Here is a 20379-nt window from a genome sequence, read left to right on the forward strand (position 1 = left end):
TTAGTAACACTAAGAAGCCGTTACTACTCCTAGGGCTAAAGGAACAAAGTAGAATGTCTTTCTTGCTCTCTCTCCTGCTCCACTTCCTTGGTGAACCCTTTCCTGTTCTGACAGAGTGAATAGTTCCTTCTACCATACTTTAAAATCCCATAATTCATATATCTTTTCTTTTTTTAAAAAAATTTTTAATGTTTATTCATTTTTGAGAGACAGAGCACGAGCAGGGGAGGGGCAGTGAGAGAGCGAGAGCGAGATTCCAAAGCAGGTTCCAGGCTCTGAGCTGTCAGCACAGAGCCTGACATGGGGCTCAAACCCACAAACTGTGAGATCATGACCTGAGCTGAAGTCAGACACTCAACCGACTGAGCCACCCAGGTGCCCCCATAATTCATATCTTTTCTAGGATTTGTCTTATCTAGCAGAATTGTTTAAACATCTGTCTCTCAGCAGACTGCACACTGGTTAAGAGTCAGAGAGGCATCTGCATTTAAAAATTTTTAGTTCTTACCACAGTATAATCTAAAAAGGTAATCTAATCCCTTTGTAACTCTATTACGGAAGAGCTATTATTAAACAGATTTTAAGATGAGAAAATTGAAGTGCTGAAAGGTTAACTCGCCCAAGGTCACACAGTTATGAAGTGGTAAAGCCAGGATTTTTGAACCTAGGTAGGTCTGGTTGTAGAATGATTATTTAAATAGCTTCATAATGAGAAATGACATTCTGAAATAGCCTTCTTGGCCAAAAGTAATAAAACTGTATTTGTATTAAATATATTTATGCCTACCTGCCAAAACAAACAAAAAGCAGGGGGGGGGGGGGGACTTAAGGCAATGCTCCTTGTCAGTGAAAAAATTCAGGCAGAAGTGGGGTAAACTGGGATCATTTTGTCCTAAAAGGCTTTCTTCCAACAGTTGAGCTGTTGGAATAAGTGACTTTAAGCTTTTGTGATGAGAATAAACTAACCCACCCACCAAGTAGCGAGTTCATAGTCTTACAGTCTAATCTGAGGTTTTCAACATAAACACGAACCGAAGAAGTAAATAAAAATAAAAACAATTAATTAAATCCTGCTATCTGGCCTGGTCAACAGAACACAAAATGGAGAGCTGGTTTCCAATTGCCCTTACATCTGGTTGGCAAGGTGAAGAGCGATGTTTTTTTACAGGGTTTACGTGAGACCTTTGGTCCGTGGGCAGTGCCACTGTCTAATCCTCCCTAAGGGAGAAGGAAAAAATGGCTATATACAGACAGCAGATCAAAGTATTTCTCTTTTCCCCTTCCCTTTGCACGTCACCCATCCACACGGTCATCTGAATTCAACACGTAGTGCCTACTGTATGCCTGGCATAAATGTTGGTCCATTTCTTCAAAAGATTTGAAGTCAAGGGGGCAGATATTGGTCAAAACTGACTAGGTTCGTTCCCTGCTAGTCTGGGCCCGCCCACACGCACAACAGGTCTCCATTCAGAGATCCTCATCTTTCTTTCATCGGTACTCTCAGCCCTGCGGGTGGAATTCAGCACCGAGCCCCTCAACCCTTCCCGGGGCAACCCAGCGTCTGCTTCACAGCGGCTGGGCCCACGCCCGGAGCCCACTCATCCTTAGCTAAAGGCGGCACGTTCTAATCCTGCGGCCCACGGTGGGTGGGTGGATGGGTGGGGGCAGGTGGACAGAGGCAGACGCAAAGCCGCTACAAACCTGGGCGCTTAGGTCAGACTCCGAGGCGCCTCAGTCTAAACAGGCGGTTTGTCTTTCACCTAATTCAATAGGCCCAGGCTTTCCCTGAGGGTGCGATCGCGTGGGCTGATCACCACCCTTCACCTCCGCACCACACTTTCCCCGCTCTCCAATCCAGCCGCGGACAGGTTGCTATGCCCAATCACCTCGTCCTCGAGGCCCGCCCCTCCCGCTCCACGAGGGGCCGCGGTCACCTACAGCAGCTCTAGCACACCTCGCCACCCAGCACGCGCCAGAACCCTGCCATTCCGTCCGCCACACAGACACGCAGTAACGCCTCAACATCTGCTGCGCAAGTCCTTCCCCACAACGGAGGAGTTCTCCAGCCCCACTAGGCCGGAGTCGCGCCGACTTCACGGTCACCCGCCCGGCGCTGTCGCCGAGCCCCTCCCCAGCCGCACTCCCGCCCGCGTGCCTCCGCGTCGTCGGGTCTGTCTTCAGCAATCAAATAAGGTCGGCTGAGCCCCCACGGGTGACCAACGAGCTCTCGCTGCACCCGGGGAAGGCCTTGGCCCCACGCTCTGGGGCTGCCAACAGCTGCGTGAATTCTCCAGCGGGGGCGTCCTTTTCTTCCTCTCCAGCCGGCGGTGGTTGGGTCGTCCGCAGCCGCAACTACTATGGCCTCTTCCTCTCCATGTGATCCCCTACCCAGCCGCGCGCTTTAGGGACAGCTTCCAGCCTTTTAGTCTCTCCCTTATGAAAAGAATTGTGGAGGGGCAATGCTTCCTCGTGGGGGTCTGCCCAGCCCCACCTCGGTCGCCCACCGCTCTCTCTCTCCCAGGTTGGCCCGCAGCCCTTCCAAGCCGGTTCCTCCGGGTGGAGCGTGCTTGCCCTGGGCTAACTGGCCGCGAGACGCTGTCCCCGCAGACCCGTCTAACCCCAGTGTCCCTTCACCTTCTCCGCAGCCTCTCCTGCTTGGTGAAGCGCGTGGCTGAACCCGAGGCTAGGACCTCCGCGCCCAGGATTTTACTCGGACTCCAGCACGTGGTGGAGCGGGGGGGTGGCGGCCAGAGTACAGGCTGCGGGAGTCTCGGTGGCACTGGAGAGGGTCGTTTCGGGGCCCACGGCTACCTTCGCTGAGGGCGAGTCCTGCGGCCTGAGCCCGCTGACCCCGGCTGGAGGCCCGCACGCCATCCCCCCTCCCACCGCCTCAGCCCCGGCGCGCAGACTCACACCCCTTCCCGGGGAAGCAAATGGTCCCTTCCAGGCGGGTGGCCATGTTGCTCTAATAAAGCGGGAGGGGCGGCGGCGTGGGGGGAGCAGATGCCGCTGGCTTCGAGCGGGAGCCGGGTGTTGGCAGAGCGCAGCCGCGAGGGAGGCGCGGGGGAGGCGAGCCGGAGCCCGAGCGGGAGCAGCAGCCAGTGTTGGCGGAGAGCACCCGGGCGCAGCTGGAGTCGGAGCCGCAGCCGCGATGGCCGTGGCCGTGGGGAGACCGTCTGTGAGTGCTGGGGCCTCACCACCCTTGCCCGCGGCTCTCCCGGCACTGGGTGGTCCCCGCTTTCAGGCGGGTGCCGGGGGGGAATACCGGGGCCCGGGCGGGGGCTCCGGATGGTGGCGGCTGTGGGTGTGTGCGTGAGATTGGGCGCGCGTCTGGAGCTGAGGGGAGGGCTAGGAGACTAGAGGCTGGGCTACTACGTGATGCAACAGTGTATCGCCTCATCGCGCCCGGGTTCCCGAGATGTGGGAGAGAAAGGACCCCTTCCCTCTTTTCCCTTTAAAAGGTTTCTTTCAGGCACGGTATTTCTCGGCTGCCTCCCTCTCGGCGTGCACACCTTTTCTCTCGTGACAGCCGAGAGAGGCACCGAGTGCGGGGGTTTCCTCCTGACTCCCCCTCGCCGAGGGGCGACCAGGGCATGGGAATTGTTCCCCGAAGCGCGCTGTCACACGGCCGTAGAAGCGGGTCAGAAATGGAAGGCTGGGATTTCCTTGGTGGCTTCCCCATCGTGAGAGCCGGGACACCCCCAGGCACCCACCCAGCTGACCTGGCCCTGCCCAGGATGTGGACAAAAGCCCTAGCTACACACACAAAGTTTTCACAAGGCCCCCTTGTCGTGGTGGGTGGAAGTATTAAATGCTCCGAGGTTAGAAGACCGGGGGCGGCGAACCGAGGAGGCGCGGACGCGAGGAAGAGGAAGGTTAGGGCGGGCGAGTGGAGAACCCGGTGCCCCGCGGCTCGGGGCGAGCGAAGGACCGAGGGTGCGCTCCCGCCCCAAATTCACGAGCCGGGCAGGGGCAGCGCCTGGTGGGGTGCAAGACTCAGCTCGCGATTCAGAGCCGGACTTTGAGGGTGCGGTCTCAGTCGGTGCTCCGCATCCTAGGGTGAAAGGCGGTGGGGGGGAGGGACGGCGGCGGCCCTTCCTTTTTTATTGAAAGGAGCAGAGCCGGGTGGGAAAGGCGGAGTCCTCCTTCCTTCTCTTTCCCCATTTCTTTGTCGATGTTCGAAGTCCACTTTCGCACCACCGGTTTTGGGGCGCGCCTCGAGCGAGGTTTTTCCCGCTCTACCTCCTTCCTTTTCTCCTCTCCCTCCCACAACTGTGTGGCCGCAGGTGGTGGCTTGAGAGGTCTTGTGGTTCCACACGAAAGACTTACAGGCGTACTGGAAGCTCCGAAGCCCCAGGAATGCAAGGCTGTGCTCGGACTCCAAGCTCTTCCTCGAACTCCTCTCCAGATACACGCGCCTTTTGCTGCCCCCGCCCCCACCCCGCCCCGCCCCGCCCCGGGAACTTCGCGGGGTCCTTCTGCGTGCTTTAACTCGGTTTGGTGGTTTGGCTGCAGGCGTGTTTTCAAAGACGTTCTCCACTGTCACAATGTGCTGTGGTCCTATTGAAGTGTAACTGGGTTTTTTGGGCATTTTATACTCTAATATTTAATGACCTGACGCTTAAGAATCAGGTTTCCTCTTGCACACAAATTGTGCCCTTGATAATTAGTGGTCCTGGATTATTGTTACTGAGGGAATTTACATAGTCTCTGTGCTAATCCCTTTATTTTTCTGGTGGGGGAAATTGAGGTACAGGGAGGTCAAGTTTATCTGGTTAAATTACTCCCTTCTCTCTCACCGTCCCCACACTGTACTTATTTCCAGGGCACATATTTCCATAACTAAAATAACTGATAACTGCTTGAGATAATTGGAGAGTGTCTAGGAATGCAAATTTGGGGGGGGGGTGTTCAGTAACACCTATTGTTGGTGCATTCTTGAGGCTTGGGGGAGGTGGAAGAAATAATTTGCTGCACATTTTCTATAAATTAGTTAGTTCATATATGTCAGTTAAATAGGAACAGTATGTGGATTTGAGATTTAGTTGTGTGGCCATAATCATATCCAACACCAGGTCTGCCAACCAGATGTGAGCTTAATCCCACAGAATTCTTCTCTAAGACCTCTTATTCAAATAATAGAGGAGATTCCAAAAAGAGTATGTGTACAGAGGAGGTAACTGCTTTCTCTGCACATTCCCCGTTGTCACTGGAATTAAGATTAAATTGCAGTTTAAAAACAGAAGACTTTTTTTTTTTTTTTTTTGGACTGAGCCGTGGTCTGGGTGATCAAAAGTTGACTACAAAGTTGAAAAGTCTTTTCATACATTTCCAACGAATTGTTGACTTGTTTTACTTTGTTCATTCAGTTCTTGCCTTAAGTGTGGTGCCTATAGTCGTACCTTCAAAACAACCCTCGTAAATACATATTTATCCAAATCCAGCTCCAAGGGATCAACACTACATCCTTCATCTTAGAATTCTCTGCCCCTCCTGTTCCTTTATCTATTCTCTGATTTGAACAAATGAAAGGAAGGGTGTGTTGAGAGAAAAGAACCACTCCAAAGTTGATCTATGTATGAATGGAGTTTCCCTAGTTACTCCTTTAGAATTTAGACTTTTTAAAAAAGTTGTTTAGGGAAACATGAATAGATCTCCTTTCCCTACAAACTGCCTCTCCCATCCAGGTTGAAGGAAAGTTCAGTTAGAGTAATTTGCTCTCAATGTTAGGCATTCTTGAACTTGAATGTCTTTGTGTGATATCCTAGGTAAATATGAGATTTTACTGGGGAAAAACCTTGTATGTCAGATGCAGTATTTTCTGTCTTATGAATTGGTTATATTCAGTTATAACCATTTAAACCTTAAGGCTGAATTAAGATGTTTCTTAAGTTGATTTGTTGGCTGGAAAACAAAAGTTTGAGTTTAGTGTGATACTGTTTATTTTTGTTCTAATCTCAACCCCTAGTGTCTCCATTTTCTCTTGGATGGTGTTGCTGCTTGGCTCTGAGAAGACCCTAAAGCACATCTGTTTCAGAATATAACTAATGATTAACGAGAGCATTTCTCCCTTAGGGATGTGTCCACATTTTGGGTGAGTTAGTATTTTTGCATCCAGGTCCCAGGACAGCTATTATCTTTCTTTTAAACAGAACATGGTAATTTACTCTACTTGGGAATCAGGCTTTATGTAGCTGATCCACTCTCTCTTAAGGTGTGGTGTTCAAGTTATATAGCCTAGGAGTTGAAAGGAACTTTAAGAGATTATTCAGTTCAGCCTTCTTCCCAATGCAAAAATATTTCTTACTTTATCCCTAACAGATGGTATGTATTTAAACTTTTGCAGTGATGGAGATTTCGCATGATATCCTTCAAGAAACCTATTTAATTATTCTTTTATCTGTGGAGCCAAAAGAAATGGAAAAACCAAGTTCATTCACTCATTTAAAAGTATTTACCGAGTACCTCCTATGTGCCAGGTACTGTTCTGGGAGCCAGGGTTACATCAGTGGACAAGAGAGACCTTCTCTTTTTACCTGGAGCTTTTATTTTCTGAGAGATTTAGTGTCTATGCGTAGTGAAGTGATGAACTTCAGTGAGTATGGAGTATGTAAGCCATTTAGGGAGAAAGGAAATTATGTGCCTGTTGCTGAGTCAACACTTATGATGCAGGTAAAGATCTTGTCTGGGAATCATTAGAGATGGTTCCTGAAGATATGGTCTGTTTTCAGCAGGAGGAGGGTGAGGACTGACAGTGAAACGTTATTTTCCCGTGTTACAAAATTGCCATTTCTAAGACTTGATGCTGTGGTCCTTGCATGAGGGATTCTGGCTCTTTTGTACCTGGCAAAAGCTTAATGGAGCTGAAAAAGGTCTTCGGGATGGCTATCTAAATGATAAAGGGACTGTCATCTAGGGGGAGATCTTTAAAAATTAAAATTCTTGGGGCGCCTGGGTGGCGCAGTCGGTTAAGCGTCCGACTTCAGCCAGGTCACGATCTCGCGGTCCGTGAGTTCGAGCCCCGCGTCAGGCTCTGGGCTGATGGCTCGGAGCCTGGAGCCTGTTTCCGATTCTGTGTCTCCCTCTCTCTCTGCCCCTCCCCCGTTCATGCTCTGTCTCTCTCTGTCCCAAAAATAAATAAAAAAACGTTGAAAAAAAAAATTAAAATTCTGTCAGTGGTATAAATTATACACACTGAGACTCTATAAGCAATTATTAAGGAATGCTGGAAGTGTTTGAGGTGTAGTAATCTGTCCTTTTCAAATCTTTGAAAGCTATAGTTTTTTTTTTTTTTTATGCTTTAAAATATCTTCCTTAAAAATGAAGTGTTTACATTGCAATGAAAAACAGACCCGTGGAAATCGATTAAAAGAACAAAACTACCCATACCCCACCATCCTGATGTAAGAGTTATTAGATTGTTAGCACGTTTTCATCAACTTTGTGAGATTTACACAAGTAAGCTTAACCCATCTAAAAACTGTGACTTAGAAACCAAACTGTGTGTCTGCTAGACCCTGTCTTTTTGGACACCCATATAATTGACACCAATGCTTAGTGCTTTCAAAGGGGCCACCCTCTGTCTGTGTCCAGACAAAGGAGCGAATGATTTGGATGTCCTACTTTGATTGATTGCCAGAAGGCCTAGTATTTATGTCCACTGATGATGCCACAGCTGATAATGATCTTTGGGTTTAGACTTCCTGTGGGGCAGGGTATAGAGTTTTCTAAGCCAGTGTTTCTCTTTATAGGACCTTAAACTTGACTGGGGGTGGGGTGGATATGGGCTGCTCTTGGATTTTATAATTTATTGAAAACTCTTTCATAGTGCTAGCTAGACCTGTCTCAACTGGGGTCAGTGAAGTGAACCATTATTTAAACAAAGACCCAGCAGATCCAAAGCTTCTATCCTGTTCCCTAAGGAGATCTACTTTACAATATAATTGATACCTGCTTTGTGGTTGTTGTTTTTTAAATCCAGATTGACAGAAAACTCCCTCCCAACTAAGCAGTACTGCCTCTGACCCACTCAGGCCTGCTGGCAACCTATCAATGCAACCACTGTGGAACATGAAAACCAATATTTGGGCTGAGGTGATAGAGACAGGCTTCTAAAAATAATTTTGCTGGGTGATATGAAATCAAATTTGTGTCCTCTCAGGGCTGGTCTCAGGTAGAAATCAGGAGTCTTTACCCTCATATGCCAGAACCAAGGCATTAGAGCCACCTTTTTAAGGATCCATGCCACTGAGTGTGAGTGTCTTGCTCAAGTCAAAGGATGCAGGAACTTGACCTATGTGGTTGCATTCTGTCCACCTGCTGAACTGTGACCGTGTGGGATTGAGTGTGATATGTTGTGGGAGGGGCAGGCTGAGATGAAGAGGTTGATCAGGCTTCATGTTCCAAAAAGAATGTCTTTGGTATCCAACAAGCAGAAGCTTTGTTCATGCCCCCCTCCTTTTTTTGCATTTTAAAAATTGTGGTGAAAAAATACATAGCATAAAGCATCAGCCTCTGAAAAGAATAGAGTATGGCAGCTGAAAGCTGAGGAAGCAAAGCCGAGATGTTTCTGATTGAGGGGCTTGTGCCAAAGCTGGACTCTGAGGAGGTGAAAGGGAAGATGCTCAAGGATGTGATCTCCTCCATATGGAACTTCCTCAGCTATGTGGCCCTGCTGCAAGTCACATCTTTTAGCCTAAAGAAATTGGAAAGCATATGAAGATGGGCGTCACATGTGAATGCATGATATGAGGAGCCCAGTTACAATTTCTACTCCTATCTGCAAATGAATAGGCACAGAAAGATGTGAGGGACTCTTTGATTGAATGGATATAAAAATTCTACTTGTTAAGAACAAGTTTGGCTCTGGTAACTGACCTTCACAGCTATAATTTAAAACTACTTGAGAAGTAAAGACATTTTGTAGTGATAGTACACCCATATGCCTGTGACATTCAGCCTGTGTGAATGTTGAAATAATAGTAAGTAATGTCAAACTCCATTTTCTAGCAAGTATTAATTATAAGGGAATTATGTCTCCAAAAAATGTGTGTGTGTGTGTGTGTGTGTGTGTGTACACATACCTGTTTTGATAGTTAAGTAACATTACTTTGGGATGAATTTATGATTTTCTTCATAAGTTTTTTCTTATAGAAGTAATACAGATAGCTTAGAAATTGAAAAACAAAACAACCCACAACAACCTAAACACATCAATAGCCATTCTTAGTTTCCTAATCCATCTGCTTCATCAGATATTTCTTTCATACTTTCTCTGAGCAGATGCTGAAGTTATGATGTTGAGTATTTGAGATGCCATCCCTGCTGCTCTCTAAAAATTTCTCTGAAGGATGGGTAAGGAAGCAAAAGGATGAGTAAGGAAAATGAGGTGGAAAAGTGTACTAAGCCAAGGGAATAGCTCCTGCAAAGCTCTGGGTGTGAGACAGCCTTTTGAGGAAATCCACCTATGACGTCACTGTTCAGGGTGGGGTAGAGAAAATAGACGTGAGTCGAGGCAGGTGGGAGGAGACCAGATAATGCAGTGTATTCTTTAAGACACGTGCATATTTTCTACACAGTTTTAAAGATATTTTATATCCTACCCACCCTGTGCCCCAACTTAAGATATCTCAGATTCTTGGAATTGGTTGATAGACCTTGAAAGTCTACAGAGTATTGAATTCTTCAGGATTCAGTAGAATAGAGGGGAGATGAGAAAGGATAGAGGAGTTGATTCCTTTCATGACCAGATCGCATCCTTAAGAATAGAGGAAGTGAAGACAGAGGAAACACACAAAGAGGAGGAGGGATCCAGTGACAACATCCCCAGCATAGGTCTTCCTCTGTTTAGTCTTCTGTATTGAGGCCTTCCTCAAGATGTAGAACTACAAAGTCTTATTTTCTTAAACATTGAAGCAAGTGAGTCCTAAAGGGTGGAAGAATGGTAGGACCCCTTCTATCTTGGACTACAAGTGTCCAACAGTGTTCTCCATAAAGAATATTAAAAAAAACCATAGGATTGTATGAAAGTAGGAGTAAAGTCTATTAAAAGCTATGGTTTTCTTAAGACTTAACACCTTTTCATTCACTACATCCCTTTGTGTATTGTTTTCATGTCAACATAAATTTTGTGAGTATCATTAAGGGTGCCCATTACATTTACTCAGACCTACTGTTGAAAGGAAAAGGCTTAACCAAAACCATCTGTGCACAGGAAGCTGTTCAGCATCCTGATTTTTAATTTTTTTTAAAGATGAAAGAAATTGATGACACAAATGGAAAGATATACCATGCTCATGGATTTGAAGAATTAATATTGTGAAAATGTCCATACTACCCAAAGCAATCTATAGACTCAATGCAATCCCTAGGAAAATGCCAATAGTATTTTTCATGGAACTAGAACAGATAATCCTAAAAGTTGTATGGAATCACAAAAGACTTCAAATAGGGCAATCTTGAGAAAGTACAAAGCTGTAGGTATCACAATCCCAGATTTCAAGATACACTTCAAACTTATGGTAATTAAAATAAGAGGTACTGACACAGAAATAGACACATAGATCAATGGAACAGGATAGCGAGCCCAGAAATAAACCCACACTTATGTGGCCAAGTAATCTATTACAAAGGAGGCAAGAATATACAATAGGGTAATGAAAATTTCCTCAATAAATGGTGCTGGGAAAACCAGACAGCTACATGCAAAAGGATGAAACTGGACCATTTTCTTACACTATACACAAAAATAAACTCAAAAGGGATTAAGGACATAAATGTGAGACTTCAAACCATAAAACTCTTTAAAGGAAGTAGTAATCTCTTGGACATTGACCTTAGCAACATTTTTCTAAATATGTCTCTTGAGACAAAGGAAACAAAGCAAAAGTAAACTATTGGGACTATACCAAAATAAAAAGCTTTTGCACAGCAAAGGAAACCATCAGCCAAACTAAAAGGCAACCTACTGAATGGCATGAGATACTTGCAAATGAAATAGCTAATAAGGGGTTAATATCCAAAATATATAAAGAACTTTCACAACTCAACACCCTCCCAAAAAAATCAATTACAAAATGAGAAGAGGACCTGAATAGGCATTTTTCCAAGGAAGACATGCAGATGGCCAACAGACATATGAAAAGATGCTCAACATCATTAATCATAAGGAAATGCAAATCAAAACCACAGTGAGATATCACCTTACACCTGTCAGTACCAAAACAATAAGAAATAACAAGTGTTAGCAAGGATATAGAGAAAACGGAACCTTCATGCACTGTTGGTGGGAATGTAATCGGTGCAACCATTGTGGAAAACAGTATGGAGGTTCCTCAAAAAATTAAAAATAGAAATACTATATGATCCTGTAATTCCACTATTGGGTATTTACCTAAAGAAAATACAGACAGTACTTCAAAAAGATATATGCACCTTTATGTTATTGCAGTAGCCAAGATATGGAAACAACCTAAGTATCCATTGATAAATGGATAAAGAAGTTGTGTGTGTGTGTGTGTGTGTGTGTGTGTGTGTGTGTACACACACACAATGGAGTATTACTCAGCCATAAAAAAGATCTTGCTATTTGTGACAACATGGATGGACCTAGAGGGTATTATGCTAAGTGAAATAAGTCAGAGAAAGATAATACTATATGATTTCACTTAGGTGGAATCTTAAAAACAAGGTGAATGAACAAACAAGATGCCAAACATAATCATAAATACAGAGAACAAACTGATGGTTGCCAGAGGGGAAGGGGTTGGGGGATGAGCAAAATAGGTGAAGGAGATGAAGAGAATACAAACTTCCAGTTATAGAGTGAATGGGTCACAGGAATGAGACTTTCGGCATGGGGTATATAGCCAATAATATTGTAATGGTGTTGTGTGGTGACAGATGGTAATTGCACTTCTGGTGAGCATAGCTTAATGTATGGAGTTGTTGAATCACTATGTTGTGCACCTGAAACTAATGTAGCATTGTATATTAACTATAGTTAATTTAAAAAAAAAACAAAAACCTCTGTGCACAGCAAGCCTTCTTGGCATCTTGATTTTTAAATTTTATTTGAATTGTCAAGATAATTATCTCACTTTATCCTTACAAAATTCCCAAGAAGTAACATAGACAAGGAAACTGAGGAACAAAGAAACTAACACCTAATGTGTACAGCCAGTTACTGGGAGCACTAGGCTTTAGAACCAAGGTTCTTAGACCAATATACATATAGACCTACAATTTGTGTTGGTCTGTTAGACTAACTTATGCTACAATTTGTGTCGGTCTGTTAGACTGACGTATGCTGAAGTAACGCATTTGTCCCAAATTTTGGTGGCTTACACAACAAAGGTTTATTTCTTAACCACAATCTTTGATTCATCCTCTGAGATCTCCATGCTGTTCTGACCCCAGGATCCAGGTCCTCTATCTGGACCTTGCCAGTCTGGTGGCAGAGGAAAAAGATATACTGACCCCTGAACTATCAAGCTCTTACCATGGGTCACTTCTACGTGAATTTCATTGGCTAAAGTAAATTTTCACTCCTAAATTCAGCAAGATGGTGATGGATAATCCTTCTGCAAAGAGTGGCTCTGCCAGTCAATTGACCAAGACTTGAGGGCCCTGGAATGAGGATTTAATTCCCCATCCTGGGCTGGGGTGGGGGTGATTATTTTGAATAGTAACAGTTCACCATACTGTCCTAGTCAGGGAATCTACAATGGAGCCAAGGGTCCTAGTCAGGGAATCTGCTACGGAGCCAAGGGTCCTCATTATTTTTGAAAAGTCTTTCCCAGTCTGTAATGATTTTTCCCACTCTCTGTCCTGTTCTGATTCTAGTTGGACATGGTAGAATGCTGAGGAATAGTGTGTGTGTGTGTGTGTGTGTGTGTGTGTGTGTGTGTGTGTTAAGCAGCCAGAATGAGTTGAAGGCAGAGGATGTGATTATTCCTATTGTTCACTCACCGTGAGTTTGCAGTAGCATCCTAACTAAGTAAGGGATGGGTGGTGACCTTCTGAAAGACCTTCTGTGCTGTTCTCTGGTGGCCCCAACTCTGGGACTGTACTCTCTGGGAAATGGTTTTGAGGCCATTAGGACTTCCAGCTGCTTGACAGAATTATTTCCCTTGGGATGGTTCCAAATCTGTCCTTTCCCAGCCCATCTGTTCCTAAATGCAGATGCATCAGATGGCACCCTTCTCTTTCTTGCTTTGTTTTCTCTCACTGAGAGGCAGTAGTACTATATCACATTTGGATTATGAACATAGGCTCTACAGTCAGACTGCTTGGGTTCTAGGGTATCGGCTCTGCCATTTAACCATCTCTGTGATCTTAGGCAAGTTACATACCTTGTGTACATCTCATGCGTCAGCTATAAAATAATAATGGTACCTTCCTCAAAGATTTGTAGGATTAAATAAGTTAAGACATACAAAGTGCTTTCAGTGATGTGTGAAACATTCATCCTCAATAAAAAGGAAATAAATATGGAACTAATAATGACTTTATACCAAAGACTGGGCTCCAGCCAGAACTGCCAACCCACCGCACCCCACCCCAGCAGGAAGTGAGCATTTGCCCCTTCTCTCACACACCTAAAATGCAGTCTTCCCTTTTTCTAATCAGAGCACACCTCTGAGGCATAGATCCAATATACTGTCTGCTCGAAGCCTTGACTCGCCATCCAAGTTTTGGTAATTTTTCTGTCTCTGAATTCCTGCAGCAGTGATTGCCTGCAATGCTCGTGTGTCACCTTTATGGTGTTCTGGAGTCTCCACCCCAACCCTCACCACTCCTTTCTTCAAGACCCTATTTAAAATAAATAGGAATGGGGCACCTGGGTGGCTCAGTTGGTTGGGCATCTGACTTCAGCTCAGGTCATGATCTCGTGGTTTGTGGGTTGAGGCCCTGTGTCCAGCTCTAGGCTGACAGCTTAGAGCCTGGAGCCTGTTTTGGATTCTGTGTCTCCCTCTCTTTCTGCTTCTAGCATGGTTGTGTTCTCTTTCTCTCAAAAATAAATAAACATACATACATACATACATACATAAACAGGAATGATCAAATATAGCTGTGAATGTTTTTAAAAAAAATCTCTCAGGGGTGCCTGGGTGGCTCAGTCAGTGGAGCACCTAACTTTAGCTCATGTCATGATCTCCTGGTTGGTGGGTTAGAGCCCAATGTGGGGGCTCTGTGCTGTCAGCTCAGAGCCTGGAGCCATGATTCAGATTCTGTGTCTCCCTCTCCTTTTGCTCCTCCTCCACTCACTCTCTGTCTCTGTCTCTGAAAAATAAACATTAAAACATTAAAAAAAAAATAAATCTCTCATTACCACAAACATATGTTCTGCTAGCCTTGACCACATTCATGTATTCTTAGCCTTACTTCCAGATTTGCAGGGAGAGACTGTGTTGTGCACCCCCCCCCCCCCCGCCTTCCCCCCTGGTTAATAAACATGTGACTGAATGAACAAAATTGATCCTTTGGATAAGACTTGTGCCAGCCTGCTTCCTCTCAGTCCACCTTTATGTAATTCATGCTGTTGCTGTGTGCGTTTCAGGCAGGTGTAGACCTCATATCTATAGCTTTCTCCCCCAGGCTTCTCTGCTGTAGCCACCTGGGCTCTGCTTCACTATTTTGACCTATGTACACATCTGGCCGTCCAAGGGCGTTTCCATCCCATGGGCCAACACTTGCCTGATGGGAGATGGAATCTGGTGGACAAATACTTCTCTCTTTTGTCACTAATTTTGGACAATTCTGAGGCACAATATATATGGCTCCTCAGAGGGTCCCACATGGGCCCTAGCCTCAGCCCACAGTGTGATTAGCTCCATATACATATGTTTAGGATGACTGTGCCTCCTTCTCTGTTTCATACTTCTCGGTCCCCACTCCTGTTCCTTTGGATCATTTCCCCAAAGAGCTTTATATGTGCAAGCCCTAGTCTCAGGCCTCTGCATTTTGATGAAAACACCTTGTTTCCTGGTTTGGGACTCTTGTACCTTATGCAAATGAGGGAGTGTGAATGTTACTTGGTAACATACCAAATTCCTCTGGAATTAAAAAAAATACGCTGAGAACAAACTGATATTTCTTTAATCAGGGTTTTACTATTTATTGGAGGGAAGACTTCAAACTATTAAGAGCTATGCTCAGAAAAGAAGAAAACTGAATGCATCATCTAATCTTTTCTATAATTTTCATTTCTACTTCATTGGAGAGGAACCCACAGTCTCTCAGGATGGAAGTACTTGTCTCTGAATGTATAGTGCTTACTTTGTTCTGTGATTTCTTTAATGTACCCATTTCAAATCAGTTACATATTTTATAATCTAGAAACTAGATACAGAGTGTATGGGGGAAAATGTTTTTGATACATGAACTGTGAACTTGGGCCAAAGCTTAAAACTGTTTTTGAAAAAGAAATTTTGTGGCCTATACTGCATAGATTGGAAGAATGAGGTAAAAATTTTTGAGGCAACTTCTTGTGAGCTAATGTTCAGCAATTTTATGGGCCCAGATTAACTTAAGTATCTGCCTGAAAGTTCTTCAACTCATCAGAGTTATTCACATCATCTCTTCACTTTGAGCCTATCCCATAGGCAGTTTCTGATAATGTAGGGGACATCCTTGGAAATACCACAAGCCAAACAGATTCATTCTCCAGTTTTCCCCAAATATCTTACCTTTGCTTTCACTCTGAGGTTGGTTTAGACTTTTTTGGGGGTGGGCGATATAGGTCTGTACCTCTGCCTTTTGGAATGACTTGATTGTTTATTATATACTTCTTTGTTTTCAAAGCCTTTTCCAATCCTTTGTTTTTTATTCCAAAATAAAGGGAGTGGGAGGGAAAACTTAAATTGGATACTGAAATGTGTTATTTCTCAAACTAAAACTGGAATTATTTTTCAGATTTTTTTTTTTTGTCTTTAAACATACATTTGGAATGTTGCTAATTTGCACATTGCCTTTGCCATTGAACTCCTTGCACCCACTACAGTGGTGTCCTAATTGAAATTGTACAATTCCACACATTTTTCTTGTTGATTAGCTTTCATTGGGTAAACATTGATCTTTACAGTTTTCTTATGAGGTAGTCTGAGTAGACACTGTTCTTGAACCCAAGCTTTTCAGCTCCTATTTGATGGATCAGGACTCAGACTTGCCATGGTAAATAAGTTAAAGTCTTCTAACTACTGGTTACAGCTTCTTTCCAAATGGAGATACAACCCTAGTCTGCAGAATAATGCTGTCAGAACTTTTTGCAGTGATGGAAATGTTCTATTACTGCATTCTCCAGTATGTATTCACTATCCATATGTAGCTATCGAACACTTGAAATGGGGCTGGTGCAACCATAGAATTAGATTTTTTTTATCTTGTTTAATTATAATTAATTTGCATTTAAATTTAAATAGCCACATGTGGCTAGTGGCTACCATGTTGAACAGTGAACTTTACAAGTATTGTCTAGGGGGCACCTGGGGGACTCAGTCTGTTAAGCGTTCAACTTTACTTCAGGTCATGATGTTGTGGTTCATGGGTTTGAGTCCCACGTTGGACTCTATGCTGACAGCTCAGAGCATGGAGACTGCTTCGGATTCTTGTCTCCCTTTCTCTATGCCCCTCCCCTGCTTGTGGTCTCTCTCCCACTCCAAAATAAATAAACATTTAAAAAAATAAAAAATTAAAAAATTTTAAAACAAGGGACGCCTGGGTGGCTCAGTAGTTTAAGCATCTGACTTTCGCTCAGGTCATGATCTCATGGTTCATGAGTTCGAGCCCCGTTATCAGGCTCTGAGCTGTCAGCACAGACAGATCAGATTCTGTCTCCCTCTCTCTCTCTCTGCCCCTCCCCCACTCATACTCTGTCTCTTTCTCTCTCTCTCAAAAATAAATAAAGATTAAAAAATTAAAAAAATTTAAAACAAGAAGTATGGTCTAGAAGTGTTTATAATCTGATATTTCTTTCTCATATTTTAGAAAACTTTATTAAGAAAAATTCCAAACATTACACAAGAGAGAAGGTATACTCAACCCTTCTATCCTATCACCTAGGCCATTCTTATGTCATCTCTTACCCCTTCTCTCTAACCTCCTCTCTCCTCATCCTGACCCCCCAAATTGTTTGTTTTTTCAAGTTTATTTATTTTGAGAGAGATTGAGCAGGGGAAGGACAGAGAAAGGGAGACAGAGAATCCCAAGCAGGCTCCACACTGTCAGCACGGAGCTCTATGTGAGGCTGGATCTTACAAACCGTGAAATCATGACCGGAGCCCAAATCAAGTCTGATGCTTATCCGACTGAACCACCCAGGTGCCCTTGTTTGTTTTTCAAGGTTTTATTTTTTAAGTAATTTCTATACCCATCTTGGGGCTTCGACATACAAACCTGAGATCAAGAGTCACATGCTGTACCAACTGAGCCAGCCAGGCACCCCAAGTTTGTTTTTTAAAAACTATTATCATTATCATTATTATTATTATTATCATTATTATTATTATGTAATCTCTACATCCAGCATGGAGCTCAAATTTGTAACCCTGAGATCAGGAGTCATATGCTCTTGCTCCAGCCAGTCAGCACCCCCCCCCCCCCCCGCCCCCGCCACCACGCCCCTAGTTATTTTGGAGTAAATCCCAGGCTCAGTCTGATCTCATTTTGTTTTAAGAGCTATGCTGGTGACCTGGGGGTAGGAGGAACATGGCATCAGGAAGAGGTATTCAGGGATCTTCAAAGTGAATTTGTGATTTAAAACAAAAGACAAAAAAAATTTCAAGTGTATGGATGGTAAAAGTTATAGTTTGTCAAAGATAGGTACTGAGTATATAGATGAGTGATATTCTCTGTAGTTGAGATATTTCATCATCACCATCATTGTAATGAATGGCCAGGCATGAGTGCATAGATGGAACAGTTACTGCCCCAAGCTTGGTTACATGTGCTTTTCTTGAGCTTCGGGTTCATGGATAATTTAATCATTTAAACATTCATACGGAGTGTTTATCATGGAACCTTATTGAATGCCAACAGTGCTATAGAGTCATAGGATTTTTAAAGGTGGAAAGCAAGCTGAGGATCATTTGGCTTTAGCCCAATCTCCTCAGAATGTTTATTTCCAGAGAGGAGTAGCTTGTTCTGAGCTCCCTTTGAGTGGCCCAGCACTTGGTCTGTCACCCTGGCCTGATCAGCTGACTGGCTGAGGTAAAACTGTAGCATTAAGTCATGCTTACCTACTTTTTAAAACGGCAGACTCTTAGGGCCTCTTTTAGAGCAGACATGTTTTTTCTAAGTCTATTTGAGGTATTATAGATACTCTTTTGGAGAGAAATGTTTGTGTCAATAACAAAATTTTCTCTTATGGGTTGAGAATTTATGCCTGTTACTGGTGTATATTATTATAGGAAATGCCTGTTTATTTTCTGTATTTCTGTTTATAAAAGAAACTCTTGTAGCAAGCACATTTTGATCATGTGGACACATTGAAGGAAATAATGCTTGCATCATTGATATTTAAAAGTGCTTTTTTTCCTTCACAACGTAAAGCAAGAATTGTTACTGTGCTTTTGTAGTTGAATTTAGGAGCTAATAATAATTTTCTTCCTTATGATATTGTGCAGAATATGTATATTCTAAATTTGGAACTTAGGATTTAAGAGGAAGAATTTGTGATGGTAAAGGATCTTGTATCATCAGAAATGTGCCCAGGCCTTGGCTCAGCTGTTTTATTGATGGAAAAAGATGATATGTTTCAGAATAAGAGCTATTAAAAATTTCAGCAACATTCTGAACAACTGCAAGCTTACTGTTGCAACAGGATGCCATTCCTTTTCCATAGTTAACTCTCCAGGAGTTGTTCCCTGAGCTTCTGTTAACCACATTCCTGGGAGAGAGGGAAGAGCTATGTCTAATCTCAGCATCTACATTGCAGCTTTGTCCAGTTTGCTTTTATTGCATAGTTCCTGGAGAAAGCGAATAGTCGGTTAATACCCTATGTGTTGATGTTACTGTGACTCAGGATTTATGCCATTTTTTTGCAAATACTCCAGTGAAATGGGTTTTCTTATCTCTACTGTCCTTTTCATGCAGGGTAAAAACAAGTAACTAGTAAGGCTTGTAAAATGACCATGACCTGATTGGGAAATACAGCAACTATTTTCAGCAAAGAGGGTGAAATATTAGTATGAGTAGCAGATTTTTCTTATTATATTAAGTTCACAGATTTAGAAAAAAACCAAAATTTAAACCCAGCAATAACGCATCTTGAAAAAGAAAATAAATTCATGTAATCTAGGTCTCAATTAATGCTTACACTTTATTACAGTTAGAAAAGTGCTGAACTTGATGTAGCCATCACATTAATAAAAAATAGAAGTTTGCCTTATGTATTCTCTTTAAAATAGTTAATGAACAGTGGTTTATCACAGCTTTGATAGGCCTCAGTTTGGTTCTGGATTGAATTATTTATGGCATGGTAAAATAGTAAGGGAGAGATATAAATAAACCATTTTTGACCAGCTTCATTATTTGGCCTATTGATGAGAGGAAAAAAAAGTACCGAAAAGGACAACCCTCAGATTCTTCAGTTAAATGTTGTAAATGGGCCACCTCTTAGCTCTACCTGGCCAAATGAGGACCTCAGTGGTACCATAGTTTTCAGTTTTTCAAGAGAACACGGACATTTAGAGTTCGAGGTGAAATTTCCCCATCTGAAAATTTTGGCAGTTAAGTCAAATATTTTTAAAATACTGTGTGGGCCACATAAACATGTTCGTGGGCTGAGACTGCCAGTCAGCAATCTGATTTCCATTGAAGATAATTCATTTATATTTTCTTGTATTTGAATAAAGAAGCCATTAACTTTTGGGGGGGGTGTCTTTTTAAATGCTTTCAGATTTGAATAAGTAAAGCATTTTTTTCTAGAAAATGTGCTTGTTTTTAAAACAGAAGTGAAGCAATTACTTGAAGGCAGTAAGGAAAATGGTTTCCTTAACAGGGTATCTCCTAACAGGTTTGAGCTGTAGATCAGATTGGGAGAAGCAGGACCTCGTACAGTGTGTCTAGGGCCCACAACGAGAGAGCAGGGGGGACTCTTGAGTGTTGGTGTCCAGTGCCAACGTCCTTCTGCAAAAACGTGTGCTATATATAGTGAACGGGGTTGGATTTTTTTTCTTTTTGGTTTAGGTCCAATGACAGTTAATGGCTGTTCCTTACAGGCTGTGAAATTATTTATGAGTTTGGCAGTAGGATGATGTGAAATGCAAGTGGAGATAGGTAGAATAGGGTCTGTTACCAAATCCCAATAAATTGTTAGCGCTGGAGCCAGGACAGACTTCAGAGGTCACCCAATCCAGGGACTTCCTTTGAGATGAGGAA

The 20379-nt window shown here is 43.3% G+C and overlaps 2 protein-coding genes across 6 annotated transcripts in view; both read left to right on the forward strand.

Annotated features, from left to right (window-relative positions):
* The first annotated feature begins 2899 nt into the window (after positions 1-2899).
* The window catches only part of SEPTIN11 (septin 11), a 92817-nt gene continuing 75337 nt past the window's right edge, over positions 2900-20379 (forward strand). Inside the window, exon 1 of one of the 5 annotated variants that reach the window (XM_049630693.1) lies at positions 2900-3178. In XM_049630693.1, coding sequence (XP_049486650.1) covers positions 3152-3178 — 27 coding nt within the window. In that variant the 5' untranslated portion in view covers positions 2900-3151. The remainder of the gene's footprint in view (positions 3179-20379) is intronic. The other 4 variants (XM_049630694.1, XM_049630697.1, XM_049630698.1 and 1 more) reach the window with 4 other exon arrangements.
* LOC125922848 (mitochondrial import receptor subunit TOM5 homolog) lies at positions 7163-14299 on the forward strand. The gene has a single exon (XM_049630701.1). It carries the CDS (start codon positions 8564-8566, stop codon positions 8717-8719), a length of 156 nt encoding a protein of 51 aa, XP_049486658.1. The 5' UTR covers positions 7163-8563; the 3' UTR covers positions 8720-14299.

The sequence above is a fragment of the Panthera uncia genome, chromosome B1 (genome assembly GCF_023721935.1).
Source record: "Panthera uncia isolate 11264 chromosome B1, Puncia_PCG_1.0, whole genome shotgun sequence".
In the NCBI taxonomy this organism is placed as follows: Eukaryota; Metazoa; Chordata; class Mammalia; order Carnivora; family Felidae; genus Panthera; species Panthera uncia.

Excerpts from the sequence above, each read along its gene's own strand:
- LOC125922848 (XM_049630701.1), top strand. The coding sequence starts at position 8,564 with ATGTTTCTGATTGAGGGGCTTGTGCCAAAGCTGGACTCTGAGGAGGTG.